Source organism: Chaetodon trifascialis, chromosome 8, assembly GCF_039877785.1.
Source record: "Chaetodon trifascialis isolate fChaTrf1 chromosome 8, fChaTrf1.hap1, whole genome shotgun sequence".
In the NCBI taxonomy this organism is placed as follows: domain Eukaryota; kingdom Metazoa; phylum Chordata; class Actinopteri; order Chaetodontiformes; family Chaetodontidae; genus Chaetodon; species Chaetodon trifascialis.
Genome location: NC_092063.1, coordinates 20,013,037 through 20,040,597, shown reverse-complemented (window position 1 = coordinate 20,040,597; position 27,561 = coordinate 20,013,037). Strand labels below are relative to the sequence as shown.

General features: G+C 40.7%; 1 protein-coding gene across 1 annotated transcript in view; it reads right to left on the bottom strand.

The window, feature by feature from the left end:
• nphp4 (nephronophthisis 4) overlaps positions 1-26,704 on the bottom strand; it is a 154,934-nt gene extending 128,230 nt beyond the window's left edge. The window contains exons 1-4 of the mRNA XM_070969495.1: positions 26,453-26,704; positions 25,713-25,850; positions 2,612-2,781; positions 2,154-2,218 (exon numbers count right to left, since the gene is read on the bottom strand). Coding sequence (XP_070825596.1) covers positions 2,154-2,218; positions 2,612-2,781; positions 25,713-25,850; positions 26,453-26,629 — 550 coding nt within the window. The 5' untranslated portion in view covers positions 26,630-26,704. The remainder of the gene's footprint in view (positions 1-2,153; positions 2,219-2,611; positions 2,782-25,712; positions 25,851-26,452) is intronic.
• Between the last annotated feature and the right edge of the window lie 857 nt (positions 26,705-27,561).

The following is a 27,561-nucleotide window of genomic DNA, read 5'->3' as shown; positions in this document are numbered from 1 at the left end:
TCCACATCAGCATGGCCACAAAGGTCCACCTGACACAATTCAGCCCAAATTTGTGACATTGAATGTGCAACAACAGAGATAATATTTGCCATTCAAACATGTGAACACCTCCATGTATGCAGACACCATGTGTAGAATAAACTGAACCACCAACAACTGGCGTCTGTGTCCGTTTGAGGTCTATATCTTGAGCCAGCAGCTTGTTTTATGACTATAAGGAAGCCCATGCCATTGTAATGACAATGGTGTGTGATCCTTGATAACCCTTTAATATGGCAGACGTGGAAATGCATCCATTTATGGTTTAAATTCATTCACTTTTATTCAATTCAACTTTTAACCTCAACTTCATTTGCGACACCCAAAGAAAATGAAGATATTATTCTTCTATCCCCAGCTACAGCATTTTCAAAAACAAAGTTGGGGAAACTGAATTATGTAGAATTTATAATGAATGAAGAATAAAAATAATGTCATCCTCCAGGGCATGTTTTCTCATTACAATTCTTTCACACAATCAGACGTGAATGACCGCTAGAAAGAAATGTACTTATTTCACTCCAGCATGAAACGGTTTGAGATATTTGTTTCACTCCACAAATTCACACTCAAAATGCTCTGCACATCAAGCAGCAGACACAGGGACGATGTGTCTCTGTCACAGTGGATGAGAGTAAAAGTGATATAAAGAAATGGAAAAGGGTTCTGACCATGAAAGAGCAGCAGCAAGAGTGGCAGCAATATGGCCCTTAAAACAAAATAGCAGCGTTTCACTAAACAACAGGCATGTGGTTAATAATTCAGCGAGCATAAAAGTCCGTTTGAGAGAAGGTTTTCTAATATTCATGTGACATGATAGCCAAGACAGGAACTCTGGCTCTCACTGGGCACAGTGTTATTCATACTGTGAGGCACTACAGTGTTTTGTAATTCATAGCTTTGGTTTTTAGGCCAAGCGAGGACATATCTAGACCAGCCCTGCGCTTCAGTAGCTAACTCAATAATTCAAGAAGATTTGTTCTCAGCTGCTAAACCGATGTTAGTCTAATATTCACAGATAATCCATTCAATGGCTGCGAATTCCCCAAAACAACCTACACCCAAAGCCAGAACAATAATCGAACTGTCAACTTCCAGCAAGGAGATCCACATTTGTATTAATTCATTCAATCATAAGTAATAACTTTATTCATTATCTTCTATATATCTAATTGTTAGCTGTCATGGAGGGTGCCATCACTGTGGACACGACTTCCACACCCACATTCTTAAAGAAAAACAACCACAACTGGCCTTTAAAGGAAACATGGAGGACTTAATGGTCAATAAGACACTTAATGGTCTCACCTTACATGACAGCTGACTGTTCTTTTCAGATATACTCGACAGAGACCCTTTCTTGGTGCTATCTCACATTGTTGTGGATCCTCACACTGACTGCTGGTGTCCTATCTTCTCGCTAATTATGTTTTTCTCATCTTATGTTTTCGTCTTCACATTTCATTGCCCATTACACTGCTCATTATATTGATTTCTCACAGCGCCTACTGCACACTGGGGGTATCTTTTCTTGAGTTGCAGTATTCATTTTGTTTTTCCTCATAAGGTTTGTGCTGGGAGTTCTTCCAAGTCGGTGAGGTTTTAGGATAGTGGTGCCAGTTGATCTGGGTTAGATAAGTTAAATGTTTTGCTATTCAATCCACTTTATTTTAGCATAAGCCATCGCTCTGATACTTAAGCCAGCACTCTGATACCTGATCATTTTACTTTGTATTAATATACATTCATTCCCTGCCAAGCTAAACTGCCACAGCAGAGACTGTCCATATTGGATGAGAGTCTCCAAAGGTTACACCTGATGACATAATCCCTCCCTTCAGACTGTATGAAGTGTAAATGAATCATGGTTCAGCTCAGCTTGCTTAACATGGCAAAGTGGCACTGCACCTTCAATTGTCAGCAGCATTGACATGTGTAGCTAAAGATGTTGTGGTTCACACTTCAAAAAACACAAGTTCTTACTGACCTGAACCCTGCATACATGTACTGTGGCCCTCTCAGGTTCCCTGCTCCATTATTTCAACTACAAAGCTTTTAAGTGAATAGACCTAATACATACTTGCAAAACATAGTATATAAAAAAAAGGCCTTACAGTCAGCAGTGTCCTTCAGCAGGGGATGGAGGAGGCTTCGGGGTGATCCATGGTGTAGGTTCAGCCTGGGAGATAAATGAAGCCAATCTGAATGACTGACTCAACGAAGGGAGCCGCTACAGGTGCCCACATAACTGAAATGTGTGTCTATAGTTACATTTAATTTCTCGTTTAAAACTACTGTCAATCAAACTATCTCCTGGCCACTAATCCTAATGCCTGACAACAGAGTACTGTAGTGATGTAAGCAAGCAGAAGAAAATGTCAAATTACTACAGCTGAGCTACACATTACTGTTGCAAAAGGTTTAACAGGTGTAAGTATATAAATAAGCTGGCAGCCCCTGGATGACATTCATGCAGCAACCCCTTCACCACAAACATACCTGCCCTTCAACCATCTTCCTATGAGAAACAGAATTGATGCCTGGCTGGTATAATTAAGAATGGGCTAATCACCTTCTGTCCCCATCAGTAGCTTGAGCTTCTGGTCTGTTGGTAAAAAGCTCCAGGAGAGTGAAGCCTCGCCCCGAGGCACACTGGGAGCTGTCTGGCCTCGGTGACAAGGACACCAGCTCCAGAACCACTACCGTGCTGGGCAACCGCAGAGACGTATGGAAGTACAGGACCTACAGAAGCATATAACACATGGAGAGAAGAAAGATTATCAATCCCAGGGTCTGTGATGTTGACTCAAGAAACATGAATTAAAATGTAGTGTTGTTGCATTTTAGGTCCGATCCAGTTTGTGTTCGAGAAGGTTAATTCCAGGGACTGGCAGTAGGTCGTGCCAGGCTTAAATGCTTTTAATGTGAATATTTATGTTCTGTGGAGTCACAAGGAGCTCACAAAAAAGAACTGATAACTATAAACACTACTAGACCGCAAATCTATAGCATGTTATGAATAACAGCACACAGGTAGATACAGGACTGTTCCTGGAGGTATTACTGTGACATCGCTCTGTCATGCACTTTTAATGGCTTGTTCCAAAGTTCTTTAAATGCACTCTGTTATCATCATAAGCAATCTGTGTGTAAGTGTGTGAGTGTGTCTGCATGGTGCTTTGTGTATCACGCAAAAGAACTGATGAAAACTCACAGATCCCCCAACCCATTTAACATGACGAGACAATTATGAGTAAAAACTTGGCAAGCAAGAGATCTTAATGCCTTTAATTAACAAGTCTCTATTCTATATTTTCCTGTAGTTACGGAAAATACTACAATCCAGCAGAAGCATACATAAGCTGTTTAAGTAAGCAGAGCATCGTGTCCTCTAAGGACATCATGGACCCAGGTCTAGGCATTTAGCATCTTAGCATCACAGGAATGAACTGGTAGATAGGAGATGTACTTTCTCCACGCTTTGTATGTGCTCTTTCAGTGCAAGACAGGGACTACATGTGACAGAAAGAAATAAAATCAAGATGAGTTATATGACATGTATCATAATAATGGCTAATAACAGCATGTTGACAGTCACTCTGGGGAAATGACATACATTTGACACACTGGGGTCAATTTCCACATTGCAGGCCTCTAAAAGGAATGAGCCAAACATCCAGGGTTGACAAGAATACCTGGTATCCTTGGTGAGGATGTGACACCAAAAATCCCACATCAAGAGGCCGGTATGTCCCCCTGGTTAGGAGACTCTTTAGGATTATGTGGGGGGTTTGACCTTGCTATTTTTACACAAGTTCAGAGGAAGACAGCCAAGCCTTTTGGGAGCCTGTTTGTAGTCTGTGCCAGGTAGATGCAATTGTTCACAGACTCTGATCTGCCATTCAAAATGGAAATAATAGGCTACCTACAGCGGAGCCACACTGATTTATATGCACACAGTCCTCAATATGATAAAGAGACCCACAAATTCTCTCTGATACATTGGTCCCCGAGCACAATAAAGCCTGTTATTTTTCAAAACCATAAAGAAGAACATGACAGTGTCAACAGAAAAAAATGGCATAAGTAGACATGAGCTACCTTGAAATACAGAGTCAATTTCTCCCAGCCCACTGTGGCAGAGCCTGCTCATCTTTAGACCCAGCTATCAGCCACCACAGAGCCGTGCATTCAAATTCAGAACCTTGGAGGCATTCCTATTTCGGCCACATCAGTCTTATCTCTGTGCAAGGTGAGTTTAAATTACTAGTTTTTTCAAATCCAAACATTGCTGAATACAAATGCATAACATGGCAGGAGGAAGATACTCTTGACACTATGGTTTGTTTTACTTATCTGCTTGCTTGTTTTCATATATTCATTGGACTTTGCCTCGCCGACGACAATGTTGAGATTCACAAACAGCTGACAAACCGGTGCCACTGCTGAGATGAAGGTGGCGGTCATTGAACATTAACTTTTTGTGCACAGCAGAGGCCAATGAAAGAGAATGGGATGTGTAGCTGGTAACTGAACATAGATGATCTGAATTTGTGAGGACATTTTTACTGCTGAGCTTTGAAAGGAATGGAAAAATGGAAACAAGAAATTTGGAATTATTAATTATCGATGTCCTAATCTGACATTTGCCTAATTTCTCAATAATGGAAATGCACATTTCTCATGGACTCAGCATTCATTCTGTGTGCATGCAGAGCTGGAATTCAGACAGATATTCTAGCAGCAGCAGCAGCAGCAGACATGGGCTGAGCTGAGAGAGTAAAAATATCCCCCATCCCAAGATGCATGTCATTCAGTATTCATGGAGTGAAAACTTTACTTTCACTCGGTTTATTTATTTATTTTCCTCCAACCTTAACTCCCAAATCAAAGCTACATCTTTGAATGAACTTCTCTTGAACCTATCCCAAGCAGTATAAACAAAAGCCTGGGGGGCGGCAGGGGGGGTCTATTATTTCTATCATGTTCACCCAAGTTTGCTACCCCTGTGATAATGCAGAATTTGCATTGTGGTCAAAGACGTAGTCCCCAGCCTCAGAGCTATCCAAACGTGGACACTGTTCATGACGGATTTCCAATTCAAAGGTAGAATTCCTTTTTCATCTGCCTCACTGCTTTGATACGCCTCCAAATGCATTCCGTTCCAATCTCAGGAAAATATAAATAAATAAACACGCTGTCCCCAAAGAACAAAAATCTCCCAAGCTCAATTTGTAATAATTCAGATTTTCAAAGGATGTAGTCGATACTGGAGAAAACAACGATGAGTGCTTATGAATATTTTGAGACAGACAAGCTGAACGAAGGATAAAATAGTGTCAAGTGTTTTGAATAAATATTTCTGCCTAAATTTATTTCAGGTACATGAGCTCATTTGTACAGCTTACTCGTGATGGTACAGCATGCTTTTATGTCTTTTTCCAATACAAACTGACGGCTGGAGACTTCTTCGCCGACCTGTGTTTAGATCCTGCCTCAGAGCAGAGGTGGTTCTTCATCCTCAACCAACTGTATTGACTGAGTTGGTTGCATAGCCAACAAAGTACGTCAAATGTGCAGTTATGCAAGTGGCAAGAAGGCCAAAGGCATTATTATCTTCAGCTTCAAGTGGTTGTGTTTACTGCTATGCTCCTGTTCTCACTATTGATCTGATAAAAAGAAGCCTCACTGTTCTCTTGTCCACACTGCTTTGCCATCATTTGCTATGCTCTGTTATGTAGGCAATTCTGCTCTTGCTATGTTGATCTCTTGTTCAGCACAGTACAAGGCTTCCAGTCTATGGCTAGTAACTCAATACTAAATTCACTTATTATTATTATTACTTTTGCGTGCATTCTATGCCTTTATTACATAGCAACAGCAGACAGATAACAGGAAATGAGGGAGAGAGACATGTAACACTGAGTTTAATGGTCAACGTTAAACCTCTAAGCCACGGGAGCATACACTTTTTTGATTTAGTAAATTGTATGTACAGTCACTTTATTATTAAACTATTGATTTAGGGTCCGGTCCACAGCAATAATTCCTATGGACATGCTTGGTCTTTTTTCCAGAGGACATTCAGTAACTATGTATGTGAAATATCTGTTAATAATCTAGGAGTCCATGCCCCCAAGTACAGGGCAAGAGAAGCAGATTTTTTTTTTCATTTTATTTTATTTTTTTTAGATTTGTTGTTATTGCTTGTTTTATTGAGTTGTATTGTTCTTATTATGTAAACCTGGCACACTTCTGAGAAGGATTTTGCTCCACCGTGCATTCAGTCTGAGTATATGAAAAAGGCTGAATGACTCTTGAGAACATCATCATATGCATGAGTTGTGGCGACAACTTTAACAGCAGCACCTTGTGCGTCTCGTCTTTTCTCAATTTTTGTTAAAGATTCCATTTTAGTCGTGTCTCATTCTGTGTATGCCAGAGAAAATATGAATGAACATAGTTTAAAAAACTGGGAAGAAATAAAGATGGAGCCAAAAGTAACTCGTGATTAAGTATTAACACAATAACACCGCAAGGACAGTATTTCCAGTGCTGTTTCTATCCTGTAGAAACACACAGTGTGTTTGAAAACCACACAGTCTGCTATGTTTACTGAGCTCTATTGCATATAGTTCTGGCAGCGCTGCAAATAATGAATGTGAATGTAATGTAATGCTTTGTGCTAACAGGAAATGAGGCAAGGCCAGCAGTCAATTGAGTTTCGTTTTGTTTTACAGTATATAACTGATTAATATTTGCAAATCTTTGAGTGGGAGGGATTTGGAGAAAAGGTGAAACGTGAATTCTGATTTACATACTGTAACTGTTACACCCTGAGCTATGGGAACATATTTGTTCTCACATTCAATTACTCCACACTGACGCTTACCTCAGCTTGCCTGAGTAAAGCTCCAAATTTCTACTTTTTCCAAACCAACAAAATGCACTACAATTTATCCCCGGAAGTCTACGTTAAGACACTGTCATGAGAGCTTGCTCCTTCCCAAAGCCACAGTAGCACTGGGAGATGTCATTGAGAAACAGCTTGCATTTGCAGCAATGCCAGGCGCAGCATATGTCGGACCTAATGAGAGGTTAGACTCCGCAGCAACTGTCAACAAAGCAGTAATCGATTCTCACAGGGGTAAATATCCAACCCCCCACCACCCTCCCCACAAACACACACACACACACACATCTTGAGTAAAGAGGGGCGAATGGCAATGGGGTGACATTAAAACATCATCAGCACAGAGGCATGTAGCTTGAAGTCCCTGTCACTAGCAACAGCCAGCCTGTCTGCAGCTTCTGGAGGTTTCATGGAGCACCCATTGTGGGTGACAGAGAACTTAACTATGACAGGAAAGAGGCAAATCATAGCGTGAGGGAGCAATGTAGAAAAGAGAGAGCGAGGGAAATGAATGATAGTTATGACTGCACTGAATTACAGTCACAATTCTAAATGTGTGCATGTGCATCCAACCTATGCCTCATACTGTGTAGTGCATGCAAACACGTTGACAGAGGACAGAAACAGTCATTAAACACACACCAACACGTTTGTAATAATGTTCATAGTAATCAACTTTATTATTGCTATTCTTAAATGTTTTCCGTACCTTGATGGTTGACACATTCTTCAGTACTTTTGATACAATCAAATGTAGAATGAACAGAGATCATATAGTTTTAAACACAGGGAATGGAAAAGGTATCAAAATATTGATACTTTAGACAACTTCAGTTACTATCAGAGTTATCAATGGACAACTTAAAATATATTCATTCCTATATTTGGTTTAACAGCTGTTTCAGTACTACACTAAAACATAAAGCTGACTTAGTGACTACTGAAAAGTGATAACAGAAACTGTATCACATCCTTAATCAGAAACTTGCATTTATAAAATATGAACAAAAACTTGTGTAATAGCTTCATTGAGTCCTATTACTGACTGTTGGTGCTAAACAAGCAATTATGAACCTCTCATGGTGCTATCAGAGCGTAAAAGATGCGGCTAATTCTCCCTGTTCTCTCGAGGTGGTCATTCAAATGCTCGAATTGTGGGCAACTGGGCAAGCACTGAAGGGAGGAATCAAAGGCACTGCACAAAACAAAGAGGCTGCGAATGGGCACTGGTTTTGCATAGAGAGGTCCAGAGCAACTGGAGTGTAATTGACAGGGCCCTGTTGTTTGACCCCCGGAGGCTTCCCAAAAGAAAAGCGAACAGGGCATTTCCATTTATCCAACATGCTGGTTGGGAGGTAGCACTAGTGTCAGCTACCTGGGACTTAGATAATAGGCTGGCTCCACATGTCTGCATGTCTGTTATAACTATTCACATTATGCATGTATGAGAGCATGTGACTGTGTGCATGTGTATCGAAAATGGATAAAGGCTGTTCATACCACATTAAAAAAAAAAGCAGACACATACACAATCAGGCTTTAATGCATTGTATAAATGTACATCCAACTGTGAGCCCCTGCTGTATAACTACTGCATTTATTATATAGTATGTGCCTTCACCCTGGGACTTTGTCGTTAAAGGCAAAAACTCAAAGCCATGGCTCAGCTAATGAAGTCCTATGAAGCTAAGCTAAGCGAGCACATGCACACAGGAAAATTCTTGGCTGTAACGCTCTGATACTGGTTTTGGCAGAGTAACCAACGCCTTGAAGTGGAGGGGGAAGAGAGAGGCCAAGGAAAGGAGAGAGAGATACAGTAAGTCATTTGACAGGCACAGAAGCAGTGGGTACCAGCATCACAAATCCTCTCAGTGTGAAATTTTATAACTGTCACCAGCACAGGAAGAGATGAGAGATGGCGGTGTGGATGATAGAGAGGAAAAGAAAATGACAGCAATGGAGGCCCCAGGGTTATTTCCGGTCAAAAATGTCACAGGTTCACAGTTGGACCAAGTATGCGTATGCGTGGCAGCTGAATCAAACAGACTTTGAATAAGCTTCGAAATATGTTGGACCTGATGTTAAACTGACCCGAGGAAAACCTACACACAAAACAGACCCGATCCAGAAAGAAAACAGGCCGTCAACACCATTCTGAATTAGACTGGAGGATAAATAATCCCAAACAGAGCAAATCAGCCACCAATTAACAAACAAAATAGCAATACATGAATCAATGCAAAATCATTGAAATGAATTCCAAAAATAAGTCCCAATTAGTCTGAGTATTATTTGGACCTGGCAAAAGTCAAACCTATGAATCACAGCCACAATCTTTTAATTTTTTGGTGCGATTCAGATAGGCCTGCTGCTGTGCTCGTCACAGCTTTGTAGGGGGGATTAAGAATGGAGGCGTCATCATCGTGTGCCAGATGCAGAAAAATAGCAACAGATAAATAGCCACAACAAATGAATGAAAAAAACGAGTGAATGGGATTGACACAGACAAACTGGTCGCTTTAAATTTGGATTTAGAAATAACTCTTAAAATTTAAATCGGCACATTATTCTGGTCCGATAGCAACTGCTTCTGTGGCAACACAAAAGGACGTTAAGGGCACAGATATGTCAGTCACTACTGCTTGTTTGGGGCTAAAATAATACCGCCTCCCAAACAGAAAACTTTGCTAGGAACTGAAGTGAGTGGTGAAGATCTATACTTCGTATTCCTCATCTATTCAATAAAACCTGAGTGACTGGTGTGAGCAAAAAAAAGCTTAGACTGTATTAATGGAGGCAGTGAGTGCTGTGTCCCCTGAGGTGAGCAATGTGGCTGAAGTTTAAAAAAAAAAAAAAAAACATGTTTGATATTAAAGTTGTCATAAAGATAAAACAGAGGGGAAAAAAAGAAAAAGAACAGGTGGAGGACAGAGAAAAGCTGGTTTATCAGCCAAAGATGAAAGGACTGCAGCAATTACTGGAAAAACAGCCCAATTATGTGGAATCCCTCCAAGGAATGAGGTTGACAGTGATGCGATTTCTATCCAGCAAGGACTTTCATCCAGCAGTGATTCTCACTTTTAAAAAAATCTCCTTTTGAAGCTATTTAGACTATAGAGAGCAGCAAGTGAAGTTATTTAAAAGTGACCAACATTTTATTTTCATTGTAGATTAGGATACCGGCCCTGCATGTGTTCAGTTGAACCTCAATATTTTTCTGGTGCTGACCAAAATGTGACCATAGCACCAAGAACTGAAAACTGTCAAGTATCAAAAGTTGGCATTGAATGCCAGTTTAATTGTTTACTTACTGTTTGATCTGATAGTTCCTGACTTAAATCTAAATTTTGGATGATAACCAGACCTAGCGGGTATCAGCCACACTTAAAAGGTAGAGAATAAAAACATTATGGTAACCAATAAAGAAAACTTGTAGGTCGAGGAGTCATGTACAGTAGTCCTACCCTTATAGCCTCCAAATATAACTTGTTAATATTTCTGTCTTCTGTTAGGCTGCAACCTCTCATGGTTGTAGTAATTATGACAGGAGCATTCTAAGACGTCAGGTGACGTAGTCTAAAGAGCAAGAAAGTCCACATATGGAGAAGGTGGGGTAGATAGATGGATGAGAGCGCTGTTGGTGCCCAGTGTGACATTGTCATTGAAATAGGGCTGGGCGATATGGCTGAAAACTCTATTGCGATATGTTTTATATTGGTCGATATCGATAATTATTGATATTTTTTATGACCTATTTAAAATAAGGCCCAGGAGAAAAATACATTCAATTTAAACATTTTTATTTTAAATTTAACCTTCCTGATTATAATCCCCTCAGCTATCAAGGCAGAAACGAAATGTCAACACAACCATGGAAAACACTCAAATAATAAATGTAAAAAAAGTGTAAAAATGTAAACAGAGAGAAACCTGGGAACTTTTTTTCTGCAGGTTTAGTGCAGGAAGTTCACAAACTGATTCACCTTCTGGTGAATAAAATGTTTTCAAATATGTGCAGTGTTTTGGAAACATAGCAAAAACTGAGGTAGACTTGGCATCTGTAACATACATACATACATACAAACAAACAAACAAACATGATAGACAGTACAGTAACACTGACTGAACTATAAAACCAGCCTAGACATATTAACATCTTTAGTCACTCTTCTTACTCTAAACATACATGAACTATTCAATTATATTTTTATTGCAATTGTGTTTAAGAAAAAAAAGCACGTGTAAGAGATGTTTATAACCTGGCTTCTCCTCAGTGCTCAGTGAAGCATGTCTTTAGCTATATGATATGCCGCTGCCTCCGTTACGTCTTCATGCCTTTTAGATGATTTGTCATCAGGCGCTGAAGCAGATACCTCTGCATGGTGGTCAGCTGCTTGTGCGGTGGTGCTGCGGTTGGCGGACCTTGACGAATACGGCTACGCTCCAGAGAGTGAGCGCAGCTAAGGTGGTTAAATAAGTTTGTGGTATTACCGGTCTTGGTGGGGACTAAAGTCTTGCATAAGTTACAGACCATATTGGTCTGACTACGGTCCGACTTATAAAATCCAAAAAACTCCATACTGGTGAGCTGACTTTCCCTGTTCTATCGACGATTTCTTCGCTCGCTGCAGCGCTCACTTTCTATTTCTCATCTCACTCCTCGCGGAGCATCAAACACGTGACAACGAGATGGTGCAACCGAACTTGATACTGTTACATGATTGGCGTGCTAGCATGTCTCTCTCACTGATTAGCGATTAGTCCCTACTTGGCTCAGTTACCTGAGAGCAAGTGCCTTTGTTCATGCAACCAACCTCGCTTCGCAACTTCAGGTTTCTTCCGACGAGGAAAAAAAATTATCGAATCCTTTATCGAACGCATTTTATATTGATATTGATGACGTGTCTATCGCGAGAAATACTGCTATCGTTCAGCCCAGCCCTACATTGAAACTGTCAACATTGACTTATTTAAACTTAGGTACTTAAATTACGTCACATACGTAACAGTAGCATACTTATTTTAACCCATGACTTTTTCCTAGGCCTATGTAGATGTTGTCTAAACCTAACCAAGTAGTTATGGTGCCTAAACCTCAGCAAACTGTGACCATTTCACTACATTAACCATGTGCTCACAAATATCCAGTTCAACAAACATCCAGTACACCTGCTGCTGGTACTCTCCAGTGGTCATATATGCCATTTGGGAATAGCCATATACATAATTTTAAGAGTCATTGACAATTAAACTATTCAGTCCTTTAGGTATGAGGACATGTTGACTCAGAATCAGAATCAACTTTATTGGTCAAGTATGTGTGCACAAACAAGGAAGTACACTCAATGTACTTGCACAGGAAATGTTTTTACCATAAACATATTATACACAGGGTGTATTACGACTGCAGTCGTAATTTCTGTCAGTTCTTGTGTGTTTCCTCGTCTGTATTATATAGTTTTCTTTATGCAGATTGGAGTGTGTCATTGCGGAGAGGTGACTGGTCAATTGTTTCCGGTCCTGGCTGGTGGATTGGCTATTTCTGGAGGTACCGGCTATAAAACGGTCCAAGATGGCGGCGGGCGAGGGGGCAGTAGCAGGCATTTCTCATCTCTCTCTTCTCCCAACCGGCCACACGTTTCTTAGTAAGGGTGGACTGCAAGTTTTGTTAAACTTATTCTTCTCTCCTGTTTTGCATAGTTAGGGAGGTAAGTTTTATGTCTTTCGGTTCTTTTGTTTTGTTAGGTAAGTTATATCCTCCCCAGTTAGAATTGTTTTGTTTGTTGTTTTGGCCTTGGTCCACCCTGAAGCCATTATTGTTTGGAGCATTCTGTTGATTCATTTTCTTTTGTAAATAAACATAATAATCACTGGTGAAACTTGGGACTTGGGGAAGATGGGGGTTCTTTTCCTGTTGTGCCTGTGCACCCCTAGGCCGGGCGTAACAGGTGTCATCAGATTTGCACATTGCAATATTATTGATAAATTTCCAGTTCTGCATCCAAAGCAAATTAGAACACATTCATTGAGCATGAAAGTGTGTGAAAACTCCAGCTCTGCTCACAAGCTTTTCTAGCTCTTTCAACCACATCTCATGGTCTTTTTAGGCCAAGTGGCAAAATTTTTAGACCACAAAACTCCTCATCTCTGATCACCAAAGAGTCTGACTGAATGACGTCTCGCCTGAAGTCTGAAATCTATCTTGTTACACTGGCTCTATGTCTACTATCTCACAGCACTAGATCTGTGACTAGTATCACAGCTGACCATCTTGCTACACCACAGCAGCATCAATTACACATCAATGGCACATCAATGCTACACACTCCTGGCATTTAATTTAACTGTGTTTTGGTTCCATTTCCTCCCATAAAACATAATCTTAATCATTAGTCACTCTGTGGCTTTGTAGCGTATGATATGGGTCCTCTCAATGTCAACCCAAGAAGAATCATTAAAAATAAGGTCAAGCAGGAAAATGTTTGTCCTTGTGCTGTTGATCGGATCTGGATCGGCAAAACCAGGTGTTCAGCCTACACTGAGAAGCGCAATCAATAACTCTTAAGAGCTTTGCCACCAGTTAAGTTGCTTGATGAGTAGTGGGAATGAAATATTGGTAGAAAAACTGAGATTTTGGCTTGAGGGTGGCACAAGAAGAACACTTGTTGATCTTCCAAAAAGGAAACTGTTCATTGTCTGAGGAGCACAAATGTTCAGTTTAATGGCTATCAGTCTTTTAGATTTATTCAAGATAAAAGTGGAATTTTCAAGGAGCCCTTGCTCTTAATTTTTGCAATATCAACATGAGTCAAAGTGTTTTGATCTGATGATAGTGCTAAAAAATGTTGGGGACGAGTCACCAGAATCTTCAGGTAGCATCCCTCTAAAGACTATGAATGTCCAGGCCTGCCAGCAAGCGTCAAAGTTCACAAATCAATTGTGTATTTCAATACAAATGCCACCTGTCTGTTATTACATGAGAAAAACAAGCTAACTCTTTCTTTCTAGATTCAATACAGGGAAGGCAGACACTGACAAAGATGTATAATGGCTCCAAACGGACTCGGGGGTAACAGAGGAAGTTGAAAACTGACTTCAGTCCTGTAAGCAGAGGGAGTGCCGACTCTGAGTTACATGTGTCCTGACAGGAAATATGCCCTGGATCATAGCCAAGGCTAGGCTGCAGCAGATGAGAGATGAATAAGATTGGAGAAGAGGAGTAGTGTGGTAATTCTGACATTCTCCTCATAGTTCCAGTTCAAGCCTATTGTCAGCACCAACAGCGACTCCAGTTTCCATAATAAATGCCTATGCACAGTGAAAACCCCCTAATCAGCACAACTCCCATAACCTTTTCCTAGAGTTCCTGTTCCTCGATTTTAGTTTCAGTGCCTCTGGTGTTCGCTGCCTTGTCCTTGACTCCAACAAAGTCTAAAGATCCAGCATTCCACAACATCCCCAGCTTTGCCAAAAACAGATCTCAGTGCTCACTGGGTAAAGTCACCCAGGTTTTGGTCTCCTGACATTTTGTAAATCCTGTCTGAAATGCCTCACAGACAAACCGCCGGCACTGACTGTGAATGCTGGAGGTGCATCACAAAAGAGGAAGGAATGCCGGAAATATACAATGATGAAAGGATCAGAGGAACACTGCCAGACTTCAGATTCAAAAAGGTAAAGTTGGAATTGACATGTCAAAGCCTGGAACAACAAAGTACAAGACAGTCAGAATCTCTTTCTTCCCCTCTGTCTCTGTCTCTCTTTCCCTCTCTACCCCACACACAGCCAATGCAGACCCACAGGAGAGCTGATAGCAGAATTACAGGGGCGAGCTCAGTGTGTGTGTGTGTGTGTGTGTGTGTGTGCGTGTGTGTGTGCGTGTGTGCGTGTGTGCGTGTGTGTGCGTGTGTGTGCGTGCGTATGTGCGTGTGTGTCCAGCGTGCATGTCAGTGTAAGAGTAACGGTAAGAGAAATGAGATATGGATGGAGGAAGAAGAGTCAAGCACTGAGTCAATACACACCTTCCACAATAGAAATAAGTTTCACGCACACTCACACACACAGAGACACACACACACACACACACACACACACACCTAACACCTCCTCGAGGCTCTCATCTCTCCCTAATGTCACCTCGGCAGTAACTATTGTGGCCCTTGAATTCCCAGACAGACAGACAGACAGACAGACAGACAGACAGACAGACAGACAGACATGTACGCACACACGCACGCACGCACGCACGCGCCTACAGTATATAGCTGTGTATTATGGGGTGTGCCACTCCAGTGTGTAAAGCTGTTAAGCAGCAGCTGCTCCGCTAGATGTTTGGTCCCCTTGGAGCTGAAATATTGATCAGTTCTCAGGCAAGGCAGCAGAGTCTGCGCCCCCACCATCCCCATGTATAATTGAAGTGTATATCTCTTAGTGTGGCATGCCAGTTGGGAGAAGGAATTAAGCCCCGAGGTAAGCTGAAGGCCTGTCTGTGCTGCCATAGCGGCTCTTTTGTCCATCAATCATATGGCTTTTCACACAGGCGGGTTTCATAGGCTTGCTACAGTTACTGAAGGAAGTGCCATGCCTTGTAAAAGAAAATAAAGAATGGAAGACAGAACATAACAAGACTCAATATAGGTTCATGTTTTACTGCTGACCATTTATCTGAGCACTTAGCAGTTCAACAGAGGGGATACAAGACTGCTTGGGGCCATTTTGGGCTAGTGGGCATTAATACAGGAGCACAGCTCGATGTGTTAAAGGGTAAGGCTGGTGTTATGCTGTCAACAAATTTTATGAAAAGACCAAAACCAACAATGTCTCTGTCTATGAATACTTTGACTTCCCTATCAATGTTTCTCATGTAGTAACTTTTTTGTGGCGGTCCACCACAATATCAACATTGGCCACTACATATTGAATTTTTTGTATTACTTAAAATGGGTAAAATCTTAATTCATTGTAGACCCCTCTTTGCCCTGCGCTCTCCCTCCCTCACTCTCTTGACCGTGGTCTCATCTCTGAAAAGCCTGTCGTCTCCATGCACGCTCTGAATGTAAACATGATCAATCATGTGAGGAAGGATTGCTATTGGCTTTTTGGCTGGCCGAAATCCTGAACAGAATCAATCAAGTTCACGAACGGTTAGTATCATAAACACCTGCAATTGAGTTAATTCTGGTAAGTTAGTCTATATGTGTTCTTATATATGCATGTGTGTGTGTGTGTGTGTGTGTGTGTGTGTGTGCGTGTGTGTGTGTGTGTGTGTGTGTGTGTGTGTGTGTGTGTGTGTGTGTGTGTATACACACACACAGTAAAATATCGCAGAGGTGCACCTCATATAAGGAATTATTTAATAATGCCTCCATGAGACCCCCTCTGTGTCATTTCCTAAAATAGCCAGGCATAGTTTTCCTATTTCCTGGTCTTCATATGAAAGGTTTAAATCCATCAATACATTTACCACATTGGTGGTATGTTTACAAGTTCCTGTTAACATGTGCATGCAGAATAAGGAATGAGAAATAGTGCATATACACAGCACAGAACGCTGAAAGAAGCTAAGTGTTGAATGGAGTGAAGACTGCCAAACACTAACTATACACAATCATCATACCAATCATACTGGTATGAAAAACACAATAACAGCACAGCAAATACAGCTGCGTCACAGAGCAGAAATGTATATCCTGGTTCAAATTAACATCACCTGCTGTTTAACACACAGCTAGTGAAAAAAAAACATTCTGCTTTAAACCTGACTGTTTACAGACAGACGGCATAATTACAGCTACAGTATGTGCCTTCAAACAGCCAACATTAACAAACCAGGTGTGATGCATAAATCTTGAAATTAAACTGAACACATACACAGAGAGGCAGTGCAGACTGCTGTCAATAACAGATCTCTGTGGTGTTGTGCATGTGTGTGTGCCATGTTGGCAGTTTGACAGTCTCAGAAGCTTTCCACATGCAAAAAAATATGCTTTATCAGTCACTTTTTTGTCAAACCTCCCCAGGTAAGGTAGCTATGTAAATCTACAGCAACAGGTTGAAGAACCCATAGGCTACAAAGTGCAAGCCATGCATGCAAAACAAAAGGTGATAATTGCACCATTACAGCAAACACCACCCACACAGTTACTCGTTCATTTAGTTATCCTAATAAAGGGTTGATTTAATAAAATAATAATACTCTGCCAAATTGCTCAAACAACCTGCTTAAAAGAAAAACAACTAGTGTGTAAGGCTGTTTTCTAATAACAGCCTTGAGTGAGGGATGATAATGTTGGTCTGCTCTGGTCAGTCCACCGCTTTGGTCCAGACTAAAATATCTCAACTATGAAATGGATTACCATGAAATTCATTATCCCCAGAGGATAAATCTTAGGGACTTTGGTGATCCCCTGACTCATCATCTAGCACTATCAAGAGGTGACAGCCTCTATTTGCTCAATAGTGACATGTCCATCAGCCTCAGCTGTACTTTGAGTTTAGTACTAATTGGAAATATCAGCATGCTAATACACTAAACTAAGATGGCAGACATGGTGAAAAAATATACCTGCTAAACATGAGCTTGTTAGCATTGGCATTTTGAGCATAGCACAACCTCAAACCACTATATACTGTGCATGGTCACATCTCTAGTTGGTGGCTTTACTGTCTCACTGCAGGATGACTGACATCAGGAGTCAACCCCCCCCAGTTGTTTTTCCTGCCTCAACTACCACAAGATATGATTCTGAACAACAAATATTGAACGGAGATGGAGTTTGAATTGTTTTGTCAAGCTAACATTTCCAAGGTCAAGAATGAGCATTGGAGCTTAAAGGCTCTGCACACTCACAAAGTTGTTGTCAGTCAACTTGACTAATTGCACCTCTGCTCAGGTTGACGTTGGGCAGAGATGGGCTGGGAATGACGTGAGGCCACCGATTTCAACTTACCAATAAGTGTACATGAGACTTGCCCTAACAGGTGCAACTACAGGATGAGAGAGATGCCGATCAAGTACTGAAAATAGGTCTAATCAGGCAGAGACAACACCTGTGTGGGTGAATCGTGGGTGTGCAGAGCAACTAACACGAATATTGCATGATTTCTGCACATGATTTCATACAGTTGCTATTCATTTTTTAATGTGATTACTGTTACTCTTCCCTCTGTTAAACACTTGCTTCTGTTGGGAGGAGGGATGGGTACCAAGGGCTGGTCTTAATTTGGTACCAGTTCCTGATTTGTCAGAGCTTAAGTACTGCTCCAGGGCAGCCAGTGCTTCTAGCAGTACTTGAACATCGTTCATTCAATTAATAGAAAGCCTTCAAGCCATCTGCTAATGATAAGTTTGTAAGCACTGTGCAACTACATTGTGGTCCTGTTTACAACAGGTTCAAATGTGTGGGCAAAAGAGTGGGCTATCTTTAATAAAGTGAATGGAAATCCAGCAAATGCTGAGCATGCATAACAGTTGTTGCACAATGAAAACTGTTCATTTCTTTCAGATAATGTCCCTCTTTCATTTAGAGAATTATGAACGAGTATCAATAAGAATACGAATACATATGAAAAACAATGAGCAGTGCCAGTAAGGAGGCAGAGCTGAAAGTGTGTAACCTATGTGTTTATAGCATATTTTACAGTATTGTGACATGGCACCTTAAAAATCCCTTTGAAAGGCAGTTTTCACAACCTTTATTTACATTCTTATGTCATTGTATTACATGTCTTTGCTTGCTTTGAATGTCAGTAGCATCATACTGCGGAGCCCCAAAACTGATAACTTCGACCCAGGATTCCTAAAAACTTGTCAAAGGGGAAGAACCTAATTCATTTCCTCATAGTTTATTCTTTTCTTGTGGAGTGAGATGAAGAGCTGACAGGAGAGTTAGATAATCTCACCTTTACTCTAAACACTGGAGAAAAGGGCAGAGCTTCATCCCATGTGACAGCTGAATGGACACGTTTGAATATATGTGAATCATGTCTGCAATCATACGTAATAGACTGCGAAACACTCTGTATGTATAGCACACAACAAATATACAAGAGTCAAAAGAGGAGTTTTTCTTCAGCTGAGCCAGCCTTCCTAGAGTGTGTGTCTCATTTCACAGAGCAAGGCAAAAATGGGAGGGGTGGAGGCTTTAACTGAAGCTTCGTTACAGCGCTGACAGCTTAAATTTGGCAACTTATTGTACGCTTTAAGGAGAAACATATGCTTTACATGATGAATGTGACTACTGCCATGAATTCATTACTCCAAGCCCAAGTTTGAACCATATGGGATTCTTCACTTTGAAACCAGTTTGCTCTTTAAAGAACAACTATTCAAGAGACAAAAGCGGAGGAATTGCATGACTGATGTTCAAATGTTTTCCCATCGGTTAAGCACTGTCTTCTGCTTTTCAGGGCTTTGAAGTCATATAATAAGGCTGTGTGTGTGCGTGTTAGTGCTTACGGTGGTGAGGGGTATTGTTTTCATCACATTGTAGGGACTCGAGCCATGACAGTCCACTGCTTTGTTCTGCTGCTCCCTTTAGTTTAAGGTAGGGCCAGGGTTAGAGGGTTAGCATAAGGGTTAGCTTTAGACATGTGGTTAAGGATGAGAGAAAGGACAAAAGGAGTGAAATAAAATATGCGTGTGTGCGTGTGTGTGTGCACGTGTTACTCCCGGTTTATTCTGTGCAGAGCTGCCTAAGTCATGCCAAACAGCATTTGGAGACCTAGAAAAACAGAGGTTGCACGGACAGAACAACGACCGAACAAAACGTGGCCTTTTCTCCGAAGCCCAGCTGTCGGCCTGATAATGTTGCACATATGAGATGAAACCACTGGCTCCCTGTGAAGACAGGGAGTTCAAATGGAGTGATCACGGTGAGAGACAATGCAGAAAGATGCACATTTTTCTGTGCCTCCTCCAGCCTCTCAACTCCTCCATCTGCACTGTCTGTAGCACAACATTGCCCTCTACTGCCCACAGCTTTCGCTACCTCAGACTGAGTACAGCAAGGAGAGCGACCCTGTAAAAAACTCTTGACAAGCTGAATGATGAAGTGAGAAAACCAGCAACTGGGAAGACAGTTAAGGGTAGTATGGGTGACTAACGACATACCAGACTTTGTACCATGGTAAAAAAAAAGACACCAAAAAGACAAAAAGGGACATAAGTTCACAGGTATGTAACAATTATGCATCCAAGCAGATAGACAACTGAAGGCCTAAATTTTCAGTATGATTTCTCACTACTGGGCTATATTTGCTGCATTCAACACATAAGCACAGCTTTCACAAGATTTGAGAAGCGTAAAAAGCATTGACAAACCTATCAAACTGTCCTGAAACGTGCATGCCACTTTGAAAACAAAAGCTTAATAAGTCAGATCTGACAACTCGAAAACAGCTTGTAAAGCGGCAGCACACACAAAGCAACAGACGTCATCATTGTTGAGACGTCTTGCCTGTGCTGGGGAAGAAAGAAATGCAGAGACAAAGCAAGAACATAGATTTAGTAAGAGCTCTCTCTTTCTCTCTTTAATCACTTCGCATCTTTGCTTTTCAGCCGATATTAAAACCAATCCATCATGGCTGACTGGGGGGGAGGTGGGGGCCCTGCAATTTTCACTGTGCTTCTGTAACTCAAGAGAGGATCCCCCCTCTGACATTATTTGGATATCAAACAGCAATTTGCCACTCATAAACACCAGCATGAATACGAGTGCATCGGGCCAAATCCAATAAAAAAGCTGATGCAGCTCTTGCGGCACGACACAGAGAAGGCCAGGCCCACTTTATCATCGTGATAGGATATGATGTGGTTTATATTATTACCCTGGATGGATAATGGGATTAGGACGCTTATTGGGATACCAAGTGGGTTTTTATACAGGCTAGGACTATTATGTTGGATCAAAGTAGGGCCGTACACTGAGAGATTGTTCGATCAAAAGAACATCAAGCAGAGGAAAGGACAGAAAACAGATGGTGACAAAACTGGAAATCAGAAATTGCCATAGCTGTGACTCATTGATGTCTCTGTAAAAAGACTTATGCAACACTCTGCATTTATCAGCCAGCTACAGCTCATGGTATTCTTTCCATTAAAAAGACTTTCTCAAAACAGCTTGTACAACAGCTCACACTGTAAGCAGATCAGGCATCTTCGACTGCAAGCTGCAGAGGAGCTCAGCAGTGCTCTGACGCAATCATAAAACAGTGGGTGACTTGCCGCCAACCGGGACATACAGAGTCCTTCAGATGTTCGATTGAGAGAGAACACAGATATCCAGCTGCTCCCCTGATATCTCGTACAAAAAAAAGAAAATGATTTGGAAGAGATGGTAAACATGATGCCAGGAGACACACACTCAAGGTTTAAGAGTAGAGGTATATACTGTACATTTTACAGTTCACAAATGATTACCATTTCACAAGAAACTCCTCTGGAAGACACTGTAGTTGGACTGCATCTTTCAGCTGGGTCAAGGTTCAAGACATGCAATAGCAGGAATGCCTCCTCAAATGTTGAGTCTTGTGCAACAAGATGCCAAAAACCTTCCATCAGCAGTGCTGCTGTTCTGTATTTCACCCAAGCAGTAACCTCCAGGGCTGAACATGAAGCTAACACCCCAGATCCAGAAACTGCAGTTCCTTGAATGGCCACTTGAGGCTTGCTCCAAAAGTGAGTTCATCCCCATCGACCCCCAACTTTACAGCAGGAATAAATATGGTTTGCATTGATATCAATATCAACAAAAGAGTGCAAAGAAATATACAGACGAGCAGAAAACAGTATGAAGCAGTTACACACTGTGCCATGTCATCAACACGCCCACTCGCTCGCTGTGTAGCAGGGTAGCAGTGCATAGACTGCACATGAGTGTGTCAATACAGCTCCCATGGTGGAAATGGTATTGCTAAACATCTACCAGTGGACAGATTTCTACCGTTGGACAATAAATACCATCATACCGCCCAACACGACGCTCCAGTGTCAGCAGGACCATAATTGTAATATGCTAATTTTATGATTATTGTCTTGTGATGTTATGCTAAATTCCTGTCAGAGCTTACATACTGTGCATTAGCTGGCAGACACCTTGTACATCCTGATCATATTGAGGGGTCACAATCACTTTCCAGGACTTTTGCAGGACATTTTCAGTGATGATCTTGCTGGTATGACAGACAGAAAGCAGGCCATAAATACTGAATTTATGTATCATAACTAATCTTCTTGACTAATTCACCGTTAAGAAACTTGAATTCAATGAAACTGGTCTATTTTATACTGTATTATTACATTACATATTACTTACATTACATAAGTTATTATAAGGTTGCTTGTATTAAGGTAACATTTGAAAAATACCTCAACTCTGGTCTTACTTTTGGTCTTTTAATACTTAATAATTTAATATAAGCATGATGACCTAAACTAAGTTGGTGGAATGAAAAATTTAACAGAACAAATTCCACATATCTTAAATTAAGAATTTACCTGATAAGTGAAATTCATTAGAGTTCTCAAAGGTCTGTGGCATTCTTGATTGACAGTGTCACACTGTGCATCTTTGGCTTTAACCATGGCAAAATCACTACTTACTAAAAGTAGTGTGGTGACATCTTCTTGCCTAGTTATATCTCATATCTAACTAGAAAAGCTCCCAATTGCACTGTGACGTGTAAAGGGTTGTTCAAAGCCATCAACTGTAGCTTCACCTATTATACAGGAAACAAGCCACCAAATCAGCATGGACATGACAGACCGGAGGGTGCCTAGCTCAACAAAAGAAGTCCTTTCAAGCTGAATGGATACCATGACGACAATCTGATTTCTGGCATATTTCAATATCAGTGTTGTATATTTTGTCTTTTGTGTCTCCAGACCTCCGTAGCGATGATATTCTCTTTAGCATTTTCAAGAAGTAATTGGAAATTTCATCATCAAAGCACATCTTTCATAGTGTACATCACACACTTTGACATCAAAAATTGTTTCTTTGTTCCTATTATCTAATGATGATTACAGAGTGGAAAAGACACAGAACAATGGTTGGGAAAAGTAACAAAATTTAAAGTGCAACAAAGTGAGACCGTAGACTTCTGCGTAACTCAAACCCCACTTCTGACTGAAAGTGCAGGCCAACGTGCATTCACAGTGTCTCACAGGGAAAAGTACATTACAATTACAAACCCAAGTCAATAAACCAGTTGGTATTAGTGTTCCTTCTTCAGAAGAGCTCAACCACAGCAGAAATATTGCCACTCCCAAAAGAGGACATTAAGTTACAATAAATACCACAGTAAGTACACGTAATTGCACCAAATTTATGTCCAAACCATAAAGGACTGGCGTCTTAATGGTTGGAGTTGCCTGTTTGTCTTGATAATATAACCAACAAACAATGCTTTCAGCAATACAATCTGCATGCAAACACTAACATGATGCTAAAAGTGATGACATGAGGAAACAAAACTAAAATTATCATCACATCACAAGAGGAGCTGTGATTTAGTCAGAGGAGAAAAGCAACGTTCTGCAAAAATCTATTTACAGCTGAACCCAACAGTTAGTTGATTGTGTAGCTGTAAAATGTCGAAATAATTCTGAACAATCAATGTTTACAGCAAGTTAATTCAATGTGATAGTTATTTTGTCACTTAAAACAATTATTAACCTACTCATCGATTCAGCGCTACATGTATTATCAGTTGATAGTGAGAGAAGGAAAGGGCAGTAAAGTTAGTTTCCTGACTGATTCATCACACTACAGCAAGAGTAGATAATATAATAATATGGATTCATATTGCAAATATTGAGAATGAATAGAGAAAAGCATATTCTACTCATCAAATGGACTTAATGGAAAACTGGGAAGAGTGTCGTGAGCATCCTCCATGTCAAAAACAAACTAAATTGTGGTAACACTGACCTCTAAACCCTCACACATGGTTCTACAAATCTTCAGCACGGCAGCATAAATGAACTAAAGACTCACTGTAAAACTTCCCACTTGTAAAATGAACAAATTGTAACATGTGGTCGGCTGCCTGGCTGCCTGCCTCACTGCAGCGCTGTAATTCAGTCTAAAGCAAAATGCAGCCATGGCCAGGCTCCACACAACTCGGCTGTGATGTTTAAAGTGATTGATAGATGCAGCTAAGCCAAATGGTCTATTCTGAATTCACTGTGTTTCTCACACGTTTTGTGCACCTGCTGCTAACAAACTGCTGCTGGTTCTTAGCAGGGCTGCTCATTCTGTCGATCATGAAAGCTAAACCAATAATGACAGTGAGACGGCACAAGTGTTTGGTGTTGTTCACTTGTAAGGATGAGCAGAGCACTAATGAGTTGCAACTGTGCACATGTTAAAAGAGGCAGAAATACTGCCATGAAAACCATTAGACCTTAAATTTTTATACCCACCACATGCAGGCTGAAAATCAATCAAATCTTTTCAATCACTTCTGTTCAGTGGGAGTGTGAAAGCTGAGAAGGCTGAGCTGAAATAGCAAAACACACCAAATTCCTAACTATGTGAGACTGCCAGCGTTTCACAATAAGTGGCCATACAACAAGTGAAACGTGTGAGCAAGATGCTCTCATGGTTTTACCTTGTCCTTCCAAAAATTACAGAAATGCAAAGCCAAGCACAACTGCTACAAACACACCGACTTCCTCAAAACCACTAAACCTGGACAGTTAAACAAGGACATGCGATCAACCCTCCTAATTGCCCTGCACACCCTTGGTCCACTCATAAAGGTGTTTTTTTTTGTTTGTTTTTTTGGGGGGGCGGGGGGTTATTTCATTATCTGGATAAGGCAGGAAAAAAAAAAGATTGTATCCCATTTCTTTATTGATCTTTGAGAAAATGTATATATTGTCTGATATAGTAGTATTGAAATATAGAATTGCATACTGTATATCATAATAGAGGATTTTGTCCACATTGCCTGTTCCCAGAGGAGTTGTTTGCTTATGTTGACAGATCACTGTGAACTGAATCTAATCAAAACCACACTCACACTGTCAGAATGAAGGAGTTTTAAAGTATTAAAAACACTAAATAAATAACACCTATGGCTGTTATACTTCGGAACTTTGTCAAACCTTGTTATTGTATCTCCTTTACTTATGACTATTCAATATTATATTGAAATACTTTGAAGGCAAGTTTTCAGGGGCTTGAAGGACAATTTAATTACCAGGTTCTAATATTGCCAGTCATTGTGTAATTGAGAACCATTTTAAATATATTAATCTGCAGCACAACTGCCTGATTACCAATTGATTTACTATTCATCACATCTACCATAAAGCAATGTAAAAGGTAGCTATAATTTTCTTATGAAAATTTGTATAATAATTGTCATTAGCTGTTGTTTCACATAAAAATGTGCTACTCTTCAACATACAGGCTGGGAAAATGGACCAGGTGGCTTATAACATGCGACTTGGATGAAACTGGAACCTCTTAATGGCAATCAGGGAAGTTTGTAACTTGCTCTGTTTAGACTGGCAACATTCTCAAGAGCAGAGCAAGGCTCTCAAGAGCCTTGAGTGACGGAGCTTTGAGTTAGTTTTAATTCAATAATGGCTGTGCTAAATTAATGTAATTTATGTTTGAATGGGATTTGATTTTACTATATAATCACCAACCCGCAGCTTATCAAAACATGAGAGGAGTTTAAAACACAGTAAATCATAGCTGCAGTCATCTGCTTTATTTCAGTGGAATGCCTGTTATGAGAAAGCTACCTCATTGAAGGAGATCTTGCTGTTTTTCATCCTCTGAGGTCGGCTCTTCCATGTTTTCCCAAAGAAGTGCTGGTGTTTTCTATCAAACAGTGTCACTCGCAGCTGGTAGGTCACATCTTGTTCCCCCTCTGACATCTCCTATGAGTAAAAATGGAATACAGCTACATTAGAAAAGTTTGTCCTTGCCATGAAAGATATGGCTATATGAAAAATTAAGACTTCTCTGGAAACATCCTAATGCGAGTTTCACTCAAGATCTTCATATAAGATCCAACCCTAAATTCTGCGTACATTTCATACAGCAATTATTTTGTCCACAAAACGTCTGTCAACTGGAGCAGTGGGTGTGACACATTTGTGCGTGTTAATATTATCTAAAGAGGTGTTTGGTGGATTATCTCTGAACCGAATTTACGAGAAGATCCATCGCCCGCGTATTCCGGTATTTTGTACCAGTGAACGCAACTGAGATAATGTTAAAAAGCGACGTCACCTTCAATTATGGAACTTTTCGAACGGGGTTTCGCGAGTTCTCCTCAGACGCACTGTGACGTTACCATGGAGTAGAGCTGAGAGATACTGTTCGGTCTTCATTTTACCTTTGCTATATAATGACAAGTAAACTCGACTCCATAATTCACAAACCACGCAGAATTTAGGTGCGTTTAACCTTGCTGGTATTTCTGCCAGGAGCAGAACTGTTGCTACATCTCTATTGAGCGTTAGCTGTGAGCAGTCACCTGAGGGAGGTGAGCTGCAGTGAGCCGGCTGAGGTAGAGCTGGAAGCCGTGGGACTGGGTGAAGTGGTTTTCCGCGGCCAGACGGACTGTCTGGCTGGGCGGGGGAGCCAAGCGGCTTCTCTCAAAAATTTCTCTCCAGCCGTCCGCCATGGTGGACATGTCTTCTGTTTTGACCATATTTTTTACGAGTTGTTACTGTGAGTATTATCCAACGGTTTGGATTTTCAAACCCGCGGCCGCCATGTTGAGATTGGATTCTACCACTCCTTGCAGAGGGGTTGCCCCGCGTAAATCAATTACTTCATATAGAGTATCGACGAGTAAAATAATAATAAAGACAATCGGACTTTACGATAAAGGAACGTTATTGTGCAAGGAGTCGAAACGACAAGAAACTAAATATCTAAACTACATTTTTCAATAGTCGTATCTGAAACTCAAAACCTTTCATTTGGTATTTCCCATCGCGCTGCATCAGTTTCTATGGTAATGTTCACGTTGCCATGCAGGTCTACAGTACACCTTCTTAGGTTAGGTTCAGGCGTGAGGAGTGAGATTGGTCAGCACTGGAGGCAACTACGTGGAAGAGTTGGTTACTACAGAACATGACCTCTTCTCCCCTAATCTGCTCTGTCATATTTGAGTTTTTCCATTCCCTGACTTTACACTTTGGCTTTATTATAATACATTGTTATATATTGTTGCAAACGAAATTTCGTTCGGTGTTCACTTGCTGTCTACTGAATGACAATAAAAGCTGTCTAAGTCTAAAATATAAAATGCTAGCTCACCATCAACCATCTACAATAACAAAATGCTGTTTACGCATTTAATACTAATAATGAATCGACATTATAAAATATAGCCCTAATAATAAAAACCTGACTGGGGCCAATCTTGCCAGCATGGTGAGTACTTGAAGATTTTATACATTTTGTTGATAATTCTTATGTACTTATGTACTTTTTTTAACTTTCGGTAGCGATTGGGTATTTATTCATTTATTAGTGTTTTAGTCAAATATCTGAATACTCACTCACAGCAGCGTCTGATCAAACAAAGACAGTTGTAGAACAGGGACACTAGGGGGCAGCAACACACCACTGCTG